The 18,546-nt window shown below is 41.7% G+C and overlaps 1 protein-coding gene across 23 annotated transcripts in view; it reads right to left on the reverse strand.

The window, feature by feature from the left end:
• RIMBP2 (RIMS binding protein 2) overlaps nucleotides 1-18,546 on the reverse strand; it is an 883,237-nt gene that overhangs the window by 43,939 nt on the left and 820,752 nt on the right. For 13 of the 23 annotated variants that reach the window (XM_073628097.1, XM_073628131.1, XM_073628113.1 and 10 more), the window contains 3 exons: nucleotides 16,682-16,747; nucleotides 15,154-15,257; nucleotides 12,490-12,561 (listed from right to left, as the gene is read on the reverse strand). In XM_073628097.1, coding sequence (XP_073484198.1) covers nucleotides 12,490-12,561; nucleotides 15,154-15,257; nucleotides 16,682-16,747 — 242 coding nt within the window. The remainder of the gene's footprint in view (nucleotides 1-12,489; nucleotides 12,562-15,153; nucleotides 15,258-16,681; nucleotides 16,748-18,546) is intronic. The other 10 variants (XM_073628121.1, XM_073628271.1, XM_073628164.1 and 7 more) reach the window with 1 other exon arrangement.

An 18,546-nucleotide genomic window follows, 5' to 3' on the forward strand; every position in this document is an offset into this window, starting at 1 on the left:
CTTTCATATTCTATTAGGATGATGGTACCCACCCCTACCCATTATATACATATCCAATGAGGCCGCACCAATTCAACTAATATACAGTATATTAACATGTGTTGCATTAAGGGTACCAGCGTGCCACAACAGACCAAAAAGCAGACATTCACCATGTTTGGTGAGAGCAGAGCACTGTGTTGCACAGTAGTTCATTACTGTGTATTATAGTATGTTGCAAAGCAGCTTCATTGGAAAGGTGCATTGGAAAGCCATTTGCAATGAATGACACCAGATGGAACCAAAGCACATATTGTGTGTTACCACAATGTCCTGGTGTGAATTGGTCCTCACTGACTACCAGTGTCTGGGAAGTGGGGTTAATCCACTAAGCGTTAGTGTCTTGGGAGGGTGAATTCTTCCTGCTACTGATGCAAATATTTGGAAGAAGGAATCTTCCTGTTACCGACAATGACAATGGGTAAACATCAAATATATAAGGAAATTGGTGCTCACAAACTGTATAAGGTGACCTGTGCATCACATATTGCGTCAACAATAAAGAGAATACAGTGCGTTAAAAAGTGAACAATCAAATATATTGCATTAAGTCCATTTGTGACATATCCCAACACCAATCGTGTGCTTCTATTTAGTCATGTCTTCCAAATCCTTCACCACAGGTGCTCAGGAAATAGATGGCAACTCACCAGGGGTGTTTGACCCCTTAATTACAGGAGGTCAAAAATCGCTATTGGAAACCCAATTCTTTCCTCAGTAGCACCTTGCCATTCCAAAGATCCCTCGGGTCAGATTATGGTGTACAAGTAAATTCCACAGGAGACATAAAGAAGTAGCTCATAGTCTAGTAGATTTATTAATAGTTTAAATAGTTTAAAATAATAAAAACAAGTTTGCACTCACATGTAACAATGCTTACATCCTGGCATTGGAGAAATACAGCATGTGCAGATGGGCCTGTCAATGGGACGCTGGCGTGCGATCCACACCTCACTCTCAATGCTGGGCCTGCTGGATAGTTACAAGGGACCCAAAAGTGATGAATCCCCCGCTTCAATGTAGTTTGCGTCTTCAGGAAGCCACTGATGACAGTAATGTTTTCCTTCTACTGACCACCAAGGCCTTTGTGTTTTCCCTCCCTCTGACTGCCATTGCCATGACATTTTTGTCTCCCACTGACCAACAGCTGGGACTATAGTACTGCCAACCTTTGCAGGCTGACAGGTGGAAAAAGGCCAGGGACAGTGTGAAACCCTTTTAGGTCTGGTAAGGCTTTTAAGGAGGACCCAACAAAAAATGGTATGGCCATGACCCCAAAATTCTACACCAGAATCTTTGGACCTGGTATGAGTTTTAAGGGGGGGACCTATGCAAAAAACAGGAAAAAAAACAGAGCCCTTCCCCCCAAAATCCTATACTAGTCCCTTATTTGAGCATGCAGCTTGACAAGCCTGGAAAAGGGAGATGTGCTTGTGCACCCCCCGAGCCATACCAGACACATGCTCTCAACATGGGGGGGTTTCCCTATGTTGAGGAGGACAAGGGCCAACCACTGGGCCAGGGCTGTGGTGTGTCTGCACACAGGAGGCTTTTCAGAATCTAGAAGCACGCATTAACAATAAGGGGACCCCCTCAGATGCCGCTTTCCCCCAAAGTGAATGTGTACAGGGTACATAGTACTCCCATTTATTCACATTGTCCAGCAATTCAGATGAATGCCGCCATGCCAAATGACATCTCCAGGTCCCTGCAGCTAAAGTGACAAAAAAAGGAGAAGGTACTCCCAGGTGAGGTCACATGACTATATTTAGACAATGAAGTTATGTTCATGTCCCCTGTGGCCACCCCTCCCCTTGTAGGCATGTTGCCTGATATGGTACAGGAGGGGCACCCCACGTTTTTAGTATTTTTTTACTGGACCCCTCTTAAAATTCTTTCCAGATATGAAGAGTCTGGCATGAAATTTGTCAGCAAATCACACCGATTTTTTTTTTTTTTTTTTTATTTCCCTGGGGTTTTTGTTAAAATCCACACCAGACCTGAAGGGCCTGGTATGAATTCCAGAGGAAACATCACATCATTTTTTACTTTACACAGAATTACTCAGAACCCCTAAACATTATATATAGTTTTTTTTAGTAGAGACTCTAGGGAATAAAATGGTGATTATTTTGGAAAACAAAATGTTTAATTAATTTAAAAAAAACAAACTAGTAAAGTTAGCCCATTTTTTTTGCATAATGTGAAAGATGATGTTAAGCTGAGTAAATAGATACCTAGCATGCCATGCTTTAAGATTGCACACACTCGTGGAATGGTGCCAAACTTTGGTACTCTCCATAGACGATGCCTTTTTGTAATTTTTTACAGGTTACCAGTTTAGAGTTACAGAGGAGGTCTTGGGCTAGAATTGTTGCTCTTGCTCGAACGCATGTGGCGATACCTCACATGTGTGATTTGAATGCCGTTTACATATGTGGGTTCGACTTACGTATGCGTTCGCTTCTGTGTGTGAGCACGCGGGGCATGGGGGCGCTTTCAATTCTTTTTTTGTTTATTTTAGCTTTATTTATTTTTTTTACATACTTTCTCTTAAAAAAAAAAATGTATCACTTTTATTCCTATTCCAAGGAATGTATACATTCCTTGGAATAGGAATAGTGCATGACAGGTCCTCTTTATGGAGTGATCTAGGGTTTATAAGACCCCACATCTCTCCTCCAGGCTGGAAAGACCGAGATCAAAAAAGAACTGTCTTTGCCTTTCCATCCAAGTCCCCGGCTTTGTTTACATCCAACGGCCCCGACGTGACGTCATAACGTCACGCCAGGCCTCCGAGAGTCATAGAGATGACTGGGGACGATCTGGTCACCAGAAACCTCTATGATCAACTTCCAGCAGCAACCGATTCGTTCTCCGGCTCGCCAATAGTACAGGCGAGTCCTGAGAAGCACCGGCGGGCGGGGGGTGTCGCCTCCCGCCGCCTGTAAGAGCGTTCAAGCTGTTGAGCTGCCGCTATGATTGTTACAGTGCACAGAATCGCCGTCCGAAAAAGATGATATCTGAATGACGCCTGTAGCTGCCTCTGAGTCGGATCTTCCTAATGGATGTGATTTGTATCTAAGATTACCCAGGCATTCCTTGAAGTTGCTTCAAAGTCGCTTCGAGGTCACACTGAAGTTGCCTGGCAAAGTTGCACTGTAAGTCAAGCGACTTTCAGGTGGCAGCAGTGTGAACTGTAACTTAACCTCCAAAACAGTTGATGAACCTTGAGTCCATAATTATTGTACACAGTGCAGAGATCTAATCTTTCCCCTTTGGTCGAATGTTCTTAGCCTATAGTGTTATGCCCCTGAATTTCCGACAACAAGGTCCTATCACACATTTTCCGTCGGAAAATCCGACCGTGTGTACAGGGTATTAGACTAGATTCTATAATGGTTGAATGTTCTTTAGCTCTTCTGGTCATATATTCTTAAGGCTATTTTAACTCTTACGATCAAATGTTAGGGATTGTTACATTCGCTCTGTAAAAGGCAAATAATAGATGCTGACATTTCGTACATATTACAAATTTACAGATATTATTCCAGACTTTTGCACAAATGCTAGGATAGTCACAAAACACATTTTTTACACAGAGACCCCAAAGTGTTAGGGTCTGCCTATATTCTGTGAAGAGAAAGGTTTCTGTATTTAAAGTGTAGGTTCACCTTTACAGAAAATCTGTAAGGTGAACTTGACCCTCTCCCCATCGCACCTGGTCCCGCTGACCTGGAGTCCCGCATCGGATAGCCGCTTTAACAGTCCGGGGATTTGAAATCCCCGTGGCTTTCTCTCCTCTTTTCCAGCACTGACAGGACAGGTTACACAGGTTCTGATTGGTCAGCGCCGCCCATGTGACGGTGCCAACCAATTAGAATGCCTCCTATATGTACCTTTAGTAAATTAAGCCGAGGGGATTTCTAATCCCCGGACCGGTAAAGCGGCGATCCGATGTGTCAGAGGGGGTGATCGCCGGACTCCAGGTCGGCGGGGAGGGGGTCCAGTGTATGTTCACCTTACAGATTTTTCTGTAAAGGTGAACTTACCCTTTGAAGTGTTTCAGTGATGAGTAATACCAGTATTTGTATCTCCACAGCTGGGATTCAGGCACTGAGACTCTGGGATCCCCTTTCCTTCTGCCCCATCCACTTCCTCCCCTCTCTTTTCCCTACCCTCGCCCTATTTTTTTTTTTTCTCTCCCTCTCTCATCTTCCCATACTCTTTCTCCTACACCTCTTGGTTTCCTCTCCTTCGGGTTCTATGTCAACAACCGATCTACTCATGCTGACCATCTAGAAAAGACAGATTGGATGTACATATTTGAGATGTGTGATCAATTTAAATGTTTGTATATGTATGACATCTTGAAATCTTTCTATTTGCAAATTGTTGCGGAGTCTGGCCTCTCTGCCATGTTATCTTGAAAAACTTTAAATAAAAACAAAAAAAGAAAGTGTTTCAGTTTTTTAAAAAATAACCTTTTGGTGAAAGATATGTATATCTATAAGAATATAATTTGTGACACTGTAAAAAGGGTTATTTTGTGAATACAAGTAATGCAGCATACTTGGGCAATATACACTGTAATTGGGCTCAGGCTATATTAAAGTGAAAGTAAACCCTTTCTGTAAGCCTATAATAAGGCCTGTAGGTACTACTTACCGGTATGTACTACGAATATCTCCTAAACCTGCATGGTTTAGGAAATATTTACATTTCATGTAGCCGGTGATGTCACCGGCGCATGCACTCTGAAGGGACGGTATACTCGTGCCACCCCTTCAGAGCTCCGTGCCGCAGTCCATGACTCCCACACACATGCGTGGGAGTGATGTCATTGTGGTGCAGCCAATCAGATGGCTGGAGGACGCGAACCCGGAAGGAAGACCTGGTGAAGATGTAAGCGTCTGTCAGAGCTGACAGCGCAGCACTACAGGGCTTCGTTCTAAGGTAAGTATTTCAGATTGTGCCAGTATGCTATGCATACTAGCAAATTATGCCTTTACTTTGCAGGGTTTAAAAAAAATAAATACATTGGTGCAGTTTACTACCGCTTTAAGCCATGCCCAATATTCATCGTAACGTAACCATACCTACTTTTTGCCATGGCATGCTCCTCAGGACCTCATCTACGTAAGGTGTCCCTCTTCTTTAAGTTTTAAAGTTGGGAATTATGGGTATTTACAGTTCTTATAGCATTTTGAGAGAAACAGGTAGTTCTCGTAGCACTCTAGTAATGCAAATGTATCACATTATTCAATCATGAATACTGTGCAATATACCATCCTCATTAATATATACCAACAGATAATAGGATTTTTATAACAGCTTACCTGTAAAATCCTTTTCTTTGAAGTACATTACGGGACACAGAGCCATAGTAGTTACTATGTGGGTTATAGGCCACCTTCAGGTGATGGACACTGGCACATCCTAAGACAGGAAGTCCACTCCCTATATAACCCCTCCCACTACTGGGAGTACCTCAGTTTTTGTAGCAAAGCAATACACGTGTATACCAGAAAGAAGGGAGGGACCTCTGTGTCCCATGATGTACTTCAAAGAAAAGGATTTTACAGGTAAGCTGTTATAAAAATCCTATTTTCTTATCGTACATCACAGGACACAGAGCCATAGTAGTTACTATGTGGGATGTCCCATAGCAATGCCAACTGAAGGGAGGGAGACACAACAAAAGTAGAGCACCAAGAGACCAGAGGACTTATACTGCTGCCTGCAGCACACTGCGCCCAAAGGCGATATCCTCGTGATCTTTTACATCTACTTGATAGAATCTGGTAAATGTATGGACTGCAGATTTGAGCCATGGAGGCTTGGTGATGCACTGCCCAGGATGTACTAACAGCCCTGGTGGTGTGCGCTTTAATATGAAAAGGTGGAACTTTCCTCTTTAAACAAAAAGCTTGAACAATCACTTGACAAATCAATTTGGAAATAGTAGATTTCGATGCTGCCTGTCCTCTCTTAGGACCTTCAGGCAGCACAAACAAAACATCCGTTTTTCAAATCTGAGCAGTCGCCTTCAAGTAGATTTTGACTGCTCTCACCACATCAAGAAAATGTAGTGACTTTTCTTCCGCAGAACAGGGTTCTGGGAAAAATGAAGGTAGAACAATATCCTGGTTTAAATGAAAACCTGATACTACCTATGGTAGAAAATTAGGATGAGGACGCAATACAACCTTATCCTTGTAAATACTGGTAATTAAATATGGTTCTTTACAAGAAAGAGCAGCCAACTCTGATACCCTTCTTGCAGAAGATATGGCAACCAGAAATACTAGTTTCCTTGTCAAAAGGACCAAGGGAATATGTTGTATCGGCTCAAAAGGCTGTTTGTGTAATGCTGACAGGACTAAATTCAAGTCCCAAGGGTTCAGGGGTGACCTAACCGGAGGATTAAGCCAAGTTACCTCCTGAATAAAACTACGAACCAAAGAGTGCAAAGCAAGTGGTCGCTGAAATAATACCGATAAAGCCGAAACCTGGCCCTTGATAGTACTCAAGGCCAGCTTAATTTCTTATCCCATCTGTAGAAAGTCAAGGATTCTACCTATGACATATTTCCTGGGGTGCCAACCCCTGGATTCACACCAGGAGACATATGCCTTCCAGACTCTATAATATATGACTCTGGAGGCTGGCTTCCTTGCATTAACCAGAGTAGACACCACTCAACCTGACAGCCCACGCTTCTTCAGAATGTGGGTCTCAATAGCCAAACCGGTAAATTTAGCGTTTGTAAGGTAGGATGGAATACCGGACCTTGCGAGAGAAGGTCTAGCTGTGGCGGTAGGGTCCATGGGTCCCCTACCGCCATCTTTACGATCTCTGCATACCAAGATCTCCGGGGCCACAAGAATAACCACCTTCCCTTCCTGCTTGATCCTGCAAAGAAGTCACGGAAGCAGCAGAACAGGAGGGAATGCATAAATCAGTGAAAACTGATTCCACTGGAACACCAAGGCATCTGTTCTGCATGCCAGCGGATCCTTTGTCCTTAACACAAAATTGTCAATCTTTTTGTTGAACCTGGAAGCAAACAGATCCACGTCCGGAATTCCCCATTTTTGACATATTGTCAGAAAGATGTCGGGGTGAAGAGACCATTCTCCCGGGAGCAACTGCTGGCGACTCAAGTAGTCCGCCTGCCAATTCTCTATACCTGGAATGAAGACTGCCGATAGGCAAGGTATGTTGTTTTCTGCCCAAGTTAGGATATGATTCACCCTTCTCCGGGCCGCACAACTTCTCGTGCCCCCTTGGTGATTGATATAGGTCACTGCTGTGGCATTGTCGGATTGGATCCTGACAGGACAATTCCGTAATCTGAGCGTTCAGGGCCAGGCGTGCTGCCCGAATCTCTAGAATATTGATGGGCAAGATCATTTCTGATTTGGACCATTTCCCTTGGACAGACGCTTCTTCCAGGACTGCTCCCTAGCCCAGAAGGCTGGCATCTGTTGTTACCACCTTCCAGGTAACTGGTAGGAAGGATTTTCCTTTCTACAGATTCTTGGCTGTCAACCACCAACTGAGGCTTTGGTGCACCTTCAGGGATAAACGCATTGGGATGTCTAGAGCTTGGACCTTCTTGTTCCAAGTCGATAGGACACTGTTTTGCAGTAGCCTCAAATGAAGTTGAGGATAAGGAACAGCCTCAAATGAAGCCACCATCTTTCCCAACAATCTCATGAATAGAAGAATTCTTCTTTGCTTTGACTACCTGAATCAGTTCCCTTATGGAACTGATCTTTGCCTGGGGCAAGAACACCCTCTTCTGAGCTGTATCTATGATCAGACCCAAGTATTCCAATCTCCTTGATGTTTTTAAGGTTGAGAATCTAACCTAGGTACTCCAGGTAGCTGACTGTGGTGACCGAACTCTGGTCTAAGTGGGCTACCGACTGGTCTATCAAGAGCAGATCGTCTAAGTAAGCTAGAATCATTATACTTTGAGCCCTTAATCTGGCTAAAGGGGGAGCCAGGACCTTTGTAAACACTTGAGGTGCAGTAGCTAGACCGAAAGGCAGAGCTACAAACTGAAAATGAAGATTTTCTATCTCGAAGCGTAGATATTTCTGTTGAGTGGAAAAAATAGGTACATGGAGGTAAGCATCCTTGATGTCGATTGGATTGACTCCATGCGAAAAGAGCGGATATTAAAAAAACGGTTTTGATTTTTGAGATCTAGAATGAGTCTGACATCCCCGTTTGGTTTTGGTACTGTGAAAAGGTTTGAATAAAACCCTAATCCTTGCTCTTCCATGGAGACCACTGATATCACCTTTTGAGGCAAAAGATGGTCCAATGCGTGAAAGAGAGACTCCTTTTTCTCTGGATCCCTGGGAACATTTGATCTGAGAAATCGAGGAGACGGGGACTCTTGGAACTCTAGTTTGTACCCTAGAGCAATTGAGGAAGCCACCCATTTGTCTCGACACTCTTCCAGCCAGACCTTTGAGAACTGCAAAAGTCTTCCCCCCACGCAAGCGGGGGCGCTCCTTCATAAGGAGGTTTTAGTATTTTGTTTTGTAGGTTTCCTTCCCCAGGACCTCTTTTGTCCCTGGGGTTGACTCTGAGGTTTACCTCTTGAACTTGGCGGTAGAGGCCGTCGTGAGGCTGATGCCCCTGGTACTGGAGAAGAAGCTCGTTTAAAACAAAAACGCTTACTCCTTTTCTTAACTGGCAAAAGGGAACTTTTCCCATTAGAAATTCTTTGAATGTATTTATCCAGATCATCCCCAAACAACCGTTCACCGTGAAATGTAAAACTAGCCTGGAGCTTTTTGCATGGCGCTTTGGCTGACCAATTTTTCAACCATAGTATTCTACGCATATGCACCAGCCCAAGCGTAAATCGAGAAGCCTGGAGAATAGAATCTCTCATAGCGTCTGTTGCAAAACATAACGCCCCTGGTATCCCGGCCAAATCTTGGGCCTGCTGATCAGGAATAATCTTGAGCACCTGTTTAAACTGGTCTCTCAAGGATTGACATACACCGATTGCTGCCAGTCACTGAACCTGCCAGAGAAAAATTGTTTTTTAATAGGAATTCCAACTTCTTATCCGTTGGATCCTTCAGCATTTGAGCATTGTCTACCAGACAAGTCAAACTTTTATTCACAGAGAATATAGCAGCGTCAATTGCTGGCATCCCCCATTTTTTATTAATTCTTCCTCCATAGGATAAAGTGTTGAAAACTTTTTCGGAGGAAAAAAACTGTTTATCTGGATGATCCCACTCAGAATACATAAGCTTTTTCAGCAAAGAATGGATAGGAAAAGCATGAATAGCTTGGGGAGGCTTTAGCGAACCCAAACAAGAAGTGGGCTCATCAACCGACTCAGTTAATGGTAGCATGAATGTAGAACGGACCAATTCAGTAAGAGATTTAACCATCAATTTTTCAGATTTTGAACCTGATCCTTCCGCATTTGACACTTCAGAAGAGGAGTCATCAGCCTCTTCCTGGTCCCCTGAGAGAAATTCATCATCTCCCGCCCCCGGTTCCTCAGTTTGAGGGTCCTGGGTAGTGGAAGGGGACCTGTCGCGCATAGTCCCACTCTGGAATGCGGTTAAAGCCTTTATTTTCTGCTCCAATCCTAATATTTTTGAGGAAAAAAACCTTTTGAGTAATATAGACAGGGGCTGCAGTGTTGGAAACAGTTGCTCACTCTGACCAACCACCTCAGAACTCTCAGGGGAGGATGCCATTGTTTTAGAGATAGTTCTAGGTTTTTTTGTGGCTGAAGAAGTCCTTCTTGAGCCCTTTTTTAGGGTGTTTCTAGCCCCCCTTCTGACCATAGTCCGATGCACAAATGCAGAGGTACTACCAAAAGGATCGCATCCACTGCTTGAGTAATAGTCCAGCCACTGAAAATAGAGGTAGTTGCGCGCTAATATGGTGTGAAATGTGAAACTTAGAAAAACATATAATAGTGATAACTTTTTACTGCAGCTGTCACTAATGTGCTCTCACAGAAATCAGTAAAAAACAATATAGATGTGACAGTGCTGTAGAAGTGAAATAAACAATTATGGTGATAAACACTGATATTGCAATAATATGAAAAAAGTCCAAAAACATAAAATGAATTAATCCACGTTGTGCAAAAAAAACCCCAAAAACAAGCTTGTGTGATATCTTCAGACAACCTCCATAAACGGAGTGCTCCCACCACCTCATGCAGTGCTTGCTCACCTCCTTTAAACATAGTCCAGCCACTGCCGCTGCTATTAATGCTCAGCCTGATGCTAATAGTAAATGTGTCAATAGGAATGCCTGTGTCACCAAACCTCTTACATGCCCCTTTTTGCTCGTGTCCCTCCGACATCTGCAGCCAGCAAAAATGGAGCTTTTAAAGATACTCCCGCGCTGGACATTGAAGGACCCCAATGCCACGCTAAGCCCCGTCCCCCCCCGTCGCATCGCACCCCCCCTCCTCTCTCTTTCAAAAAGAGAGTTTTCCCGCACGAGCGCGGGCCTCCGATCCGACGGGGTCGGCATGTGTGTGAGGGAGGGATGGCGAGAAGGAGACCTGAGAGAAGCCGCCATGCAGGGGCGGTGGAAAAAATGGAGCGGCATTGCCAATCGTTTTAGCTTCCCTCTTTCTAGGGAGAGGGGGAGAGCTTAGTCCCCCCCCAAAACTTACCGGAGGTCTGAGCTGATAGCCGGAGGAAAAGCCTGCTGCTTCTGCTGACACAGCGTGACTCTGTGGAAACCATGACAAGGTATGTGCTCTATACAGCCCCCAGTGATGACTCACTCAGCCCCCAGGAGATATTTCATAAGAAAATTTAAAAATTCCTTAGAAAAAGTCCACTTACCTTTTCCGCCGCAGGATTTTCTGTGGTAAAACCATCACCCCTCATAGTGGGTTCCGTTACAAAACCTTCAGGAACCGGGGACCCTCGGGGAACCCACACTCCTGGACCCGTAAAGCACCCCGCCAGTAAAACTTTATGGCTGAAGATACCAAAGTACTGGATCCCGTGGTCCAGCTCTCTAAAAAGAGAAGCGTTACACGCTAAACCTCATTTCTTCCGCCACGAGGCCCGAGTACCATTCAGTTCGGCCTGAAAGGACACTTTGAATGGATCCAACTGCATAGCTAGCCCCAGCAAGGATTACTCCAGTGGAGCTCAGCACAGCACATCTTTACTCGTAACCAACACCTAAGACACTGGCGAAAAAACTGAGGTACTCCCAGTAGTGGGAGGGGTTAAATAGGGAGTAGACTTCCTGTCTTAGGTTGTGCCAGTGTCCATCACCTGAAGGTGGCCTATAACCCACATAGTAACTACTATGGCTCTGTGCCCCATGATGTACGATAAGAAATATTTTTTCATGTTAAGTGCATGCATGCCAATTAATGTGCAAGTGAAAGGTTTCAGGTATTTATTGCCTCTCACAAAGATCACAGTACTCCCCTAACAATGCCATCTGCTAATATCTAAATGGAACCAGCTTTGTGTTACATTATCCAGGGTCAGCATCTACTTCCTAGACTGAGCTACTGGTTCAGAAATGATACATTCCCATAAATCCTTGTGCCTGTGTAGTTCTTGGCTGTCCTGGCACTCGTCTAACAGAGATTACCCCCCTGCTGCAGTCTCTCAACTTGCTACAAGGTTGCAATTTCTGAACACTTGAGGAAAGAAGACTCAGGAAATTCTTCATCCTGCCTGCACAAGATTGGTGGCATCATCATATCAGATGCCGCATAGACACGACTGTTTTTTCCATCAGAATAAACTCTGACGGTCTTTCCGACGGAGTTCCGCGGAAACGGACTTGCCTACACATGATCACACCAAAGTCCGTTCGTTTAGAACGCGATGACGTACGACAGGACTAGAAAAAGGAAGTTCAATAGCCAGTAGTCAATAGCTGCCCTTGCGTCGTTTTTGGTCTGTCAGAATAGCATACAGACGAACGGTTTTTTGGAAAGATTTAAAACATGTTTTATTTCTAGGTCTGTCAGAATTTTTGAAAAAAAAAGTCAGATGAAGCCCACACACAATCGGAATATCCAATGAAATGATTCCATCAGACCTTTTCTGCTGGAAAGTCCGGTCGTGTGTACGCGGCATAAAGCAAAGTCACTTGACCGGAATCTAAGGATTGCATTTTTCAAAATAAAGGCTACAGCTTAAAAAAAAAAAATACTGTTTATGTGTGTTGCAATGTTAGGAATTTAGTCATGCAGACTAGTAAAATTACTGAAAGGTCCAAGTTATGTTTTCACTTAGATTTCCTTTCTCGGTTTTCCTCTCTCTGTATATAAAGTAAAATTATCTTATACCATGCACACATTAGTCATGTCATATGGCAGTTTAATTTATGTTGGTGTTTACTCTAACCATTCAAAGTGCTGAAATATTAACAAATTACATTTCTTTAACTTCAATTACTCACATAGTAAAATCCATCTTCATCAATCTCACCAAAAACAGTAATGATATCTCCTGTGCAGAAGGTTATCTCAGCCTGCAGAGATTAGAATGAAATTTGTTACTTGGTAATCATTGTGCTTTTTGGATTTGAATGCTGCCTACTTTGGCAGGTAATGTCAGAAAAGCATGTCAAAGTTGGCACACTTTTTTGATGTTTGGGGATTTGTCACCATGGAGTACAAACAACCGTAAAAGAAATTGCATTTTACTTGTCTAGGGAACTAACTGCCAGTTACTGCATCAGATATTTTTGGCAGCTTGAATACTTGTTATATGACTGCAAGAATTTTTTTTTTAAAGATAGCATAACATTTGTTTGTGTTCCTTTGGAACAAATTTTTTTGTGTCATTAATATACCAGGGACTCTCCCTCCTCATCGGCTGAGACAGCAGCGGCAGCCTTTGGCTCCAGCTGCTGTCAAGCACAGCCAGTGAGCCAATGTTGAGAGAGAGGTGACGGGGTCGAGCTGCAGCTCTGTGTGTGAATGGACACGCAGAGCAGCGTCTCAGGAGTGAGCCTGTTTGGGTGCCCCCAGTGCAACCTGTTTGCTGTGGGGGCACTTGGCAGGTGAGAGGGACAAGGAGCGCCGGTGGGGGACCCAAGAAGAGGAGGTTCGGGGCTACTCTGTCCTGCACAGAGCAGGTACGTATGACATGTTTGTTTTTTATTTTAATTTTCCACATCTTGTCCTGTTCCAACCTAAAACGTAACTGTAGTTTATTGGGATTTTATGTGATGGACCAACACAAAGTAGCATATAATTGTGAAGTGAAAGAAAAATAATAATGGTTTTCAAATTCTTTTACAAATAAATATCTGAAAAAGTGTGGCGTGCATTTGTATTCAGCCCCCTTTACTCTGATACCCCTAACTAAAATAGAGTGGAACCAATTGCCTTCAGAAGTCCCCTAATTAGTAATTAGAGTCCACCTGTGTGTAATTTAATCTCAGTATAAATACAGCTGTTCTGTGAAGCCCTCAGAGGTTTGTTAGAGAACCTTAGTGAACAAACAGCATCATGAAGGCCAAGGAACACACCAGACAGGTCAGGCATAAAGTTGTGGAGAAGTTTAAAGCAGGGTTAGGTTATAAGAAAATATCCCAAGCTTTGAACATCTCACAGAACACTGTTCAATACATCATCCAAAATTGGAGAAAGTATGGCACTACTGCAAATCTACCAAGACATAGCCATCCACCTAAACTGACAGGCCGGGCAAGGAGAGCATTATTCAGAAAAGCAGTCAAGAGGCCCATGGTAACTCTAGAGGAGCTGCAGAGATCCACAGCTCAGGTGGGAGAATCTGTCAACAGGACATCTATTTGTTGTGCACTCCACAAATCTGGCCTTTATGGAAGTAGCAAAAAGAAAGCCATTGTTGAAAGAAAGCCATAAGAAGTCCCGTTTGCATCAATACAGAAAAGATTTCTTTCTACGAGGCACACACCAATAAATAAAATTTACAAAATCAATTTTATTAATACAAAAGGCAAAAAATGACATACATTTAAAATCATCTATAGTATATGATTATTCAGAGGTTTCTATACAAAGATCACCATCATTGCATAAAAACTTGAAATCCATAAGATGAACACTATGTACTGATTTGCTACATGTTTTGCGAGATAAAAACTCGCTTCCTCAGGAGAGATACATATGGATATCTAAGAGTTAAAAAGTCCCATTTGCAGTTTGGGAGAAGCCATGTTGGGGACACAGCAAACATGTGGAAGAAGGTGCTCTGGTCAGATGAGACCAAAATTGAACTTTTTGACCTAAAAGCAAAACGCTATGCGTGGCAGAAAACTAACACTGCACATCACCCTGAACACACCATCCCCACCGTGAAACATGGTGGTAGCAGCATCATGTTGTGGGGAAGCTTTTATTCGGCAGGGACAGGGAAGCTTGTCAGAGTTGATGGGAAGATGGATGGAGTAAAATACAGGGCAATCTTAGAAGAAAACCTGTTAGCGTCTGCAAAAGACTTGAGACTGGGGCGAAGGTTCGTCTTCCAGCAGGACAATGACCCTAAACATACAGCCAGAGCTACAATGGAATGGTTTAGATCAAAGCATGTGTTAGCATGGTCCAGTCAAAGTCCAGACCTAAATACAATTGAGAATCTGTGGCAAGACTTGCAAATTGCAGTTCACAGATGCTCTCCATCCAATCTGACAGAGCTTGAGCTATTTTGCAAAGAAGAATGGGCAAATATTTCACTCTCTAGATGTGCAAAGCTGGTAGAGACATACCCAAAAAGACTTGCAGCTGTATTTGCAGTGAAAGGTTGTTCTATAAAGTATTGACTTAGGGGGGCTGAATACAAATGCATGCCACACTTTTCATATTTTGTAAAAAATTTTGAAAACCATTTATCATTTTCCTTCCACTTCACAATTTTGTGCCACTTTGTGTTGGTCTATTAGATAAAATCCCAATAAAATACATTTATGTTTTTGGTTGTAATATGACAAAATGTGGAAAATTCAAAGGGATATGGATACTTTTTCAGAGCACTGTATATGTTTTCTTTGTACCAAACATTCCTTGCATATTATTGAGATGCTGGATTTGGAATTATAGCTCGATCTGCTTTATAGATGAAGAGAATATTTTACCTCAACATCAACGTTAGGTGAGCTTTCCCTTGGGTCGTAGTCATACAGCGCAACCATCCTCCTTGTGGACACTGAGTGCTGCCTCCCACTTCTCCTGTTTCGCTCTGTGTCAATCATAGAATAGTTTATATGCTTCAATTGAAAACCAAGTCTCCCATCAACAATTATATCTCATGATAAAAACAACAAGCTGGACAAAAGACCAACGGAGTGGACATAAAAGCTGAAATGGACAGTGATGACAATTTCCTGGACATACCACCTCTAGACCTGACTTATAAAATACTTTTCCATTAGATGATCCTCTGAGCATGACTCAAACAATGGCCACTGTTTATGTATCAGCACAAATTTATGACTTTTTGTTCCATTTTGTTCTCCAAGCTGCATCATGTCCAAAATGATCATTCATTCATAAGAGTAAGTTTTGTCCCAGAATTGACCACTGTACAATTGTGCCCCAGTATAATTTGCTCTTTGTATGTTTTGCTGTTCAGGGAAATCAGTGTGGACTACTACATTTTCATTTTGTTATATTAAAACTGCATTAATTAGGTTGTTTAATTCTAAATGCCATAACTTACATACTGTATATGTATAATTTATGCTCCCATTGAAAATGTTTAATTACATTGGATGCTCCAAGCAAAATCACAATAATGTAGAGCAGAACTAAACAATATGAAGTTCACTTTTACTTCAATTTTTTTTAAATTAAGTAGTCAACAGTGGCATGTGCCTAGTCTCCAACCACACCTGTATCATGTTTGTAGTCTTTGATCATCTCCTGTAGCATGCCTGCAGTTTCTGAATACTGCAGTATTTCTGGTGTCTGGCAGTTTTCTGTAGCATTACATACACTGAACATTATGTGTGGCCCTTTGGTTATATCAGGGACTCCATTTGAAGTCCCCATATCAATTAACTTGACCACTACTGCTCTTAGTTATCCAAAAAGAGAGGCTGGAATTATTGATCCTGTAAACTAGTCCAATTTAGACTTAGCTGACACCTCCCACCTTTTAACATCCCTGTTAGTGGCACAAAAGTCTTTCACAGTCTAAACTTCTTAGATCTGAAGTCCTAGTTTTATGTACTGTATTTAATGCGAAGGGCCGGGGGTGCACATTGTTGTTAATTAATTCCGTAATCGCCTATAAAATATTGTTTTCTGCAATAATATGGTGTATTTTAAACTGGCATAAATCACACTATTTTAAAAATATGCTATTTTTTCAACTTTCTTTGACTTTACACGTGAATAAAATTTAGAAAGGTTAATATTTATATGACCTTTTAAAAAGTAGTTCAGTTCAACCTCAAGCAATCGAAGATCATGTATAAGGTAGATATAAATAGTCATGTTTTGGTTAGGGGGTAACAGCAGCAGGATTCATTGTCAAAAATGATGCAAGCTCAAAGAACAAAACATGCTTGTTAGTTTAACTTACAAAAACATAGTATATTTAGACAGGTCATATTAGCTTGTGTATTAACTGAATAAAGTTAAGGTTTGTTTAGCACAGACCTCGTTTAGACTTTCTGGATCTGCGGTGTACAGAGCGAGAGCTCTCTTTGAAACGTTCACAGTTGACTTCAGGAAAGGAATGCATATAAATAAAAGAAGAGAACATATGAAGCTGTTTAGAGTTCTACTGTCAACCTAGAAACGCTCAACTTGGAAAGTGAATGTAACTGACTAGTGTTTTTGTTTCTCATCAAGTGTAAAAAAGCTTAATTTACAAATGTATGTAAAATATCTCTAAAACAAATATACACTAATACTAACCATTCTAAACAATGTGCTTTATTTTACAAATTTGTATTTAAGTAAACTGTTTAGTTCAAAGTCTTTTTCTCTTAGCTTCCTTGTGAAGAAAGTGTGTGTAGTAATTGTGTAGTAAGAAAATTGGGGCTCATGGTTAACCGTGTTCAACCACAGGAAGTAAGAAGTTCAGCAATGCAAGTTAAAGCAAGGGGTATCACCAAGATTGTATTGTTTGTAAGAATGTGAATACACTCTAATGTCAAGAAAAGTGCTGCCCCTAGAAGGAGGCAACAGCCAACCTCAACAAAGAATCAATGCCATTACAGCAGCAAGTTGTGATCAAGTTACAGGCCAGTACCACAACTGAGATCATACACCAGAATTATATTCACATCACCCTGCAATAAAAAATGTTGTTACCACCTTAAAAATGTACAAGTTAAGGTCATTAAGTGACAGGGACATCCATTTTACTCAGTCCCATTTATTATGGCTTGCCATCAGAAGTCTTATATTAATGATGGAACAACATCTCCACATTGTATCTCATTCTAAGCCAATTTACACTCCAATCTAAACTGCAGTTTGCCTCCAAAACTCCAAAAGAGCCAAGCACTCAAGTACTAGTTCCCATAAACAACTATGAACTGGAGCAAAGAACACACATTGTGTGCTACTGAAAGTCTACCCATTCCAATTTATCCTTGCTGCAGGATATACATTTTGAAAGTTCTATCATATAATTACAGCACTGGTCTGTCCCAACTCACATTTTGCTCTGGGTTTTCAGATCACTGCAATTACAAAAGTAAGGTGGATTAAAAAACAGTCCACATCTCTGTTAACATATATCAACATAATCCTTTAACTAACCTCATTATAATAATATCTCATGCCTCTCATAGTGGGCTTCATCATCAGTGGTGACAGTGAAGAGTGTTTGGTATGAGATATTTACAGTAAAATTTGATTATAATTGTAATCAAATAATATTAATTGAAGAAAAACAACAGAAGCTACAGATGGTTGAAAGCTATGGGAGTAGAGAATTTTACAAAAGAATGCATAGTGGAAATATGGGCTACGATGCATACAACCTCCTGGTCCTAGTTAGGCATTTTAAAGTGTTGTCTATTTGATAATTTATAGGTGCATATATTTTATGTTATTTGAATGACTTTTTATATTATAAATGCACTGTTAAGCTTTATATGTGTAATCAAATGATGCATGCTTTATTCATTTTTGGTTTATTTACAATCATGTCACTACATCTTTAAGTGTATAGACAAAACCCTTTTTTACATTTTTTATTAGAGTAGGAAAAGGGTAAATTTGACAGGTTCATTTTTGCTTTGTGTCTTGCCAAAGAGATTTTCCTTCACTTCCTGTCTTGGAGAAGCAAAAGGAAGTAGGAGGAAATCCCAATCTTAAACAGTTGTCACCAGAACATTTGTCCCCACAAAAGGATTTTCTTTTGCCATGTATGACAACTCTAAAATGTGGGACTTCCACCTATTTTCTGTTTCAGGGACTACTAGGCTAATTGGAAAAATAGAGGGGTAAAACTTAGATAGATAGAGAAACAGAGAGCAATAAAAATTTAGCGGAGGGTCTAATTCCTC

Source organism: Aquarana catesbeiana, linkage group LG01 (genome assembly GCF_042186555.1).
Source record: "Aquarana catesbeiana isolate 2022-GZ linkage group LG01, ASM4218655v1, whole genome shotgun sequence".
In the NCBI taxonomy this organism is placed as follows: domain Eukaryota; kingdom Metazoa; phylum Chordata; class Amphibia; order Anura; family Ranidae; genus Aquarana; species Aquarana catesbeiana.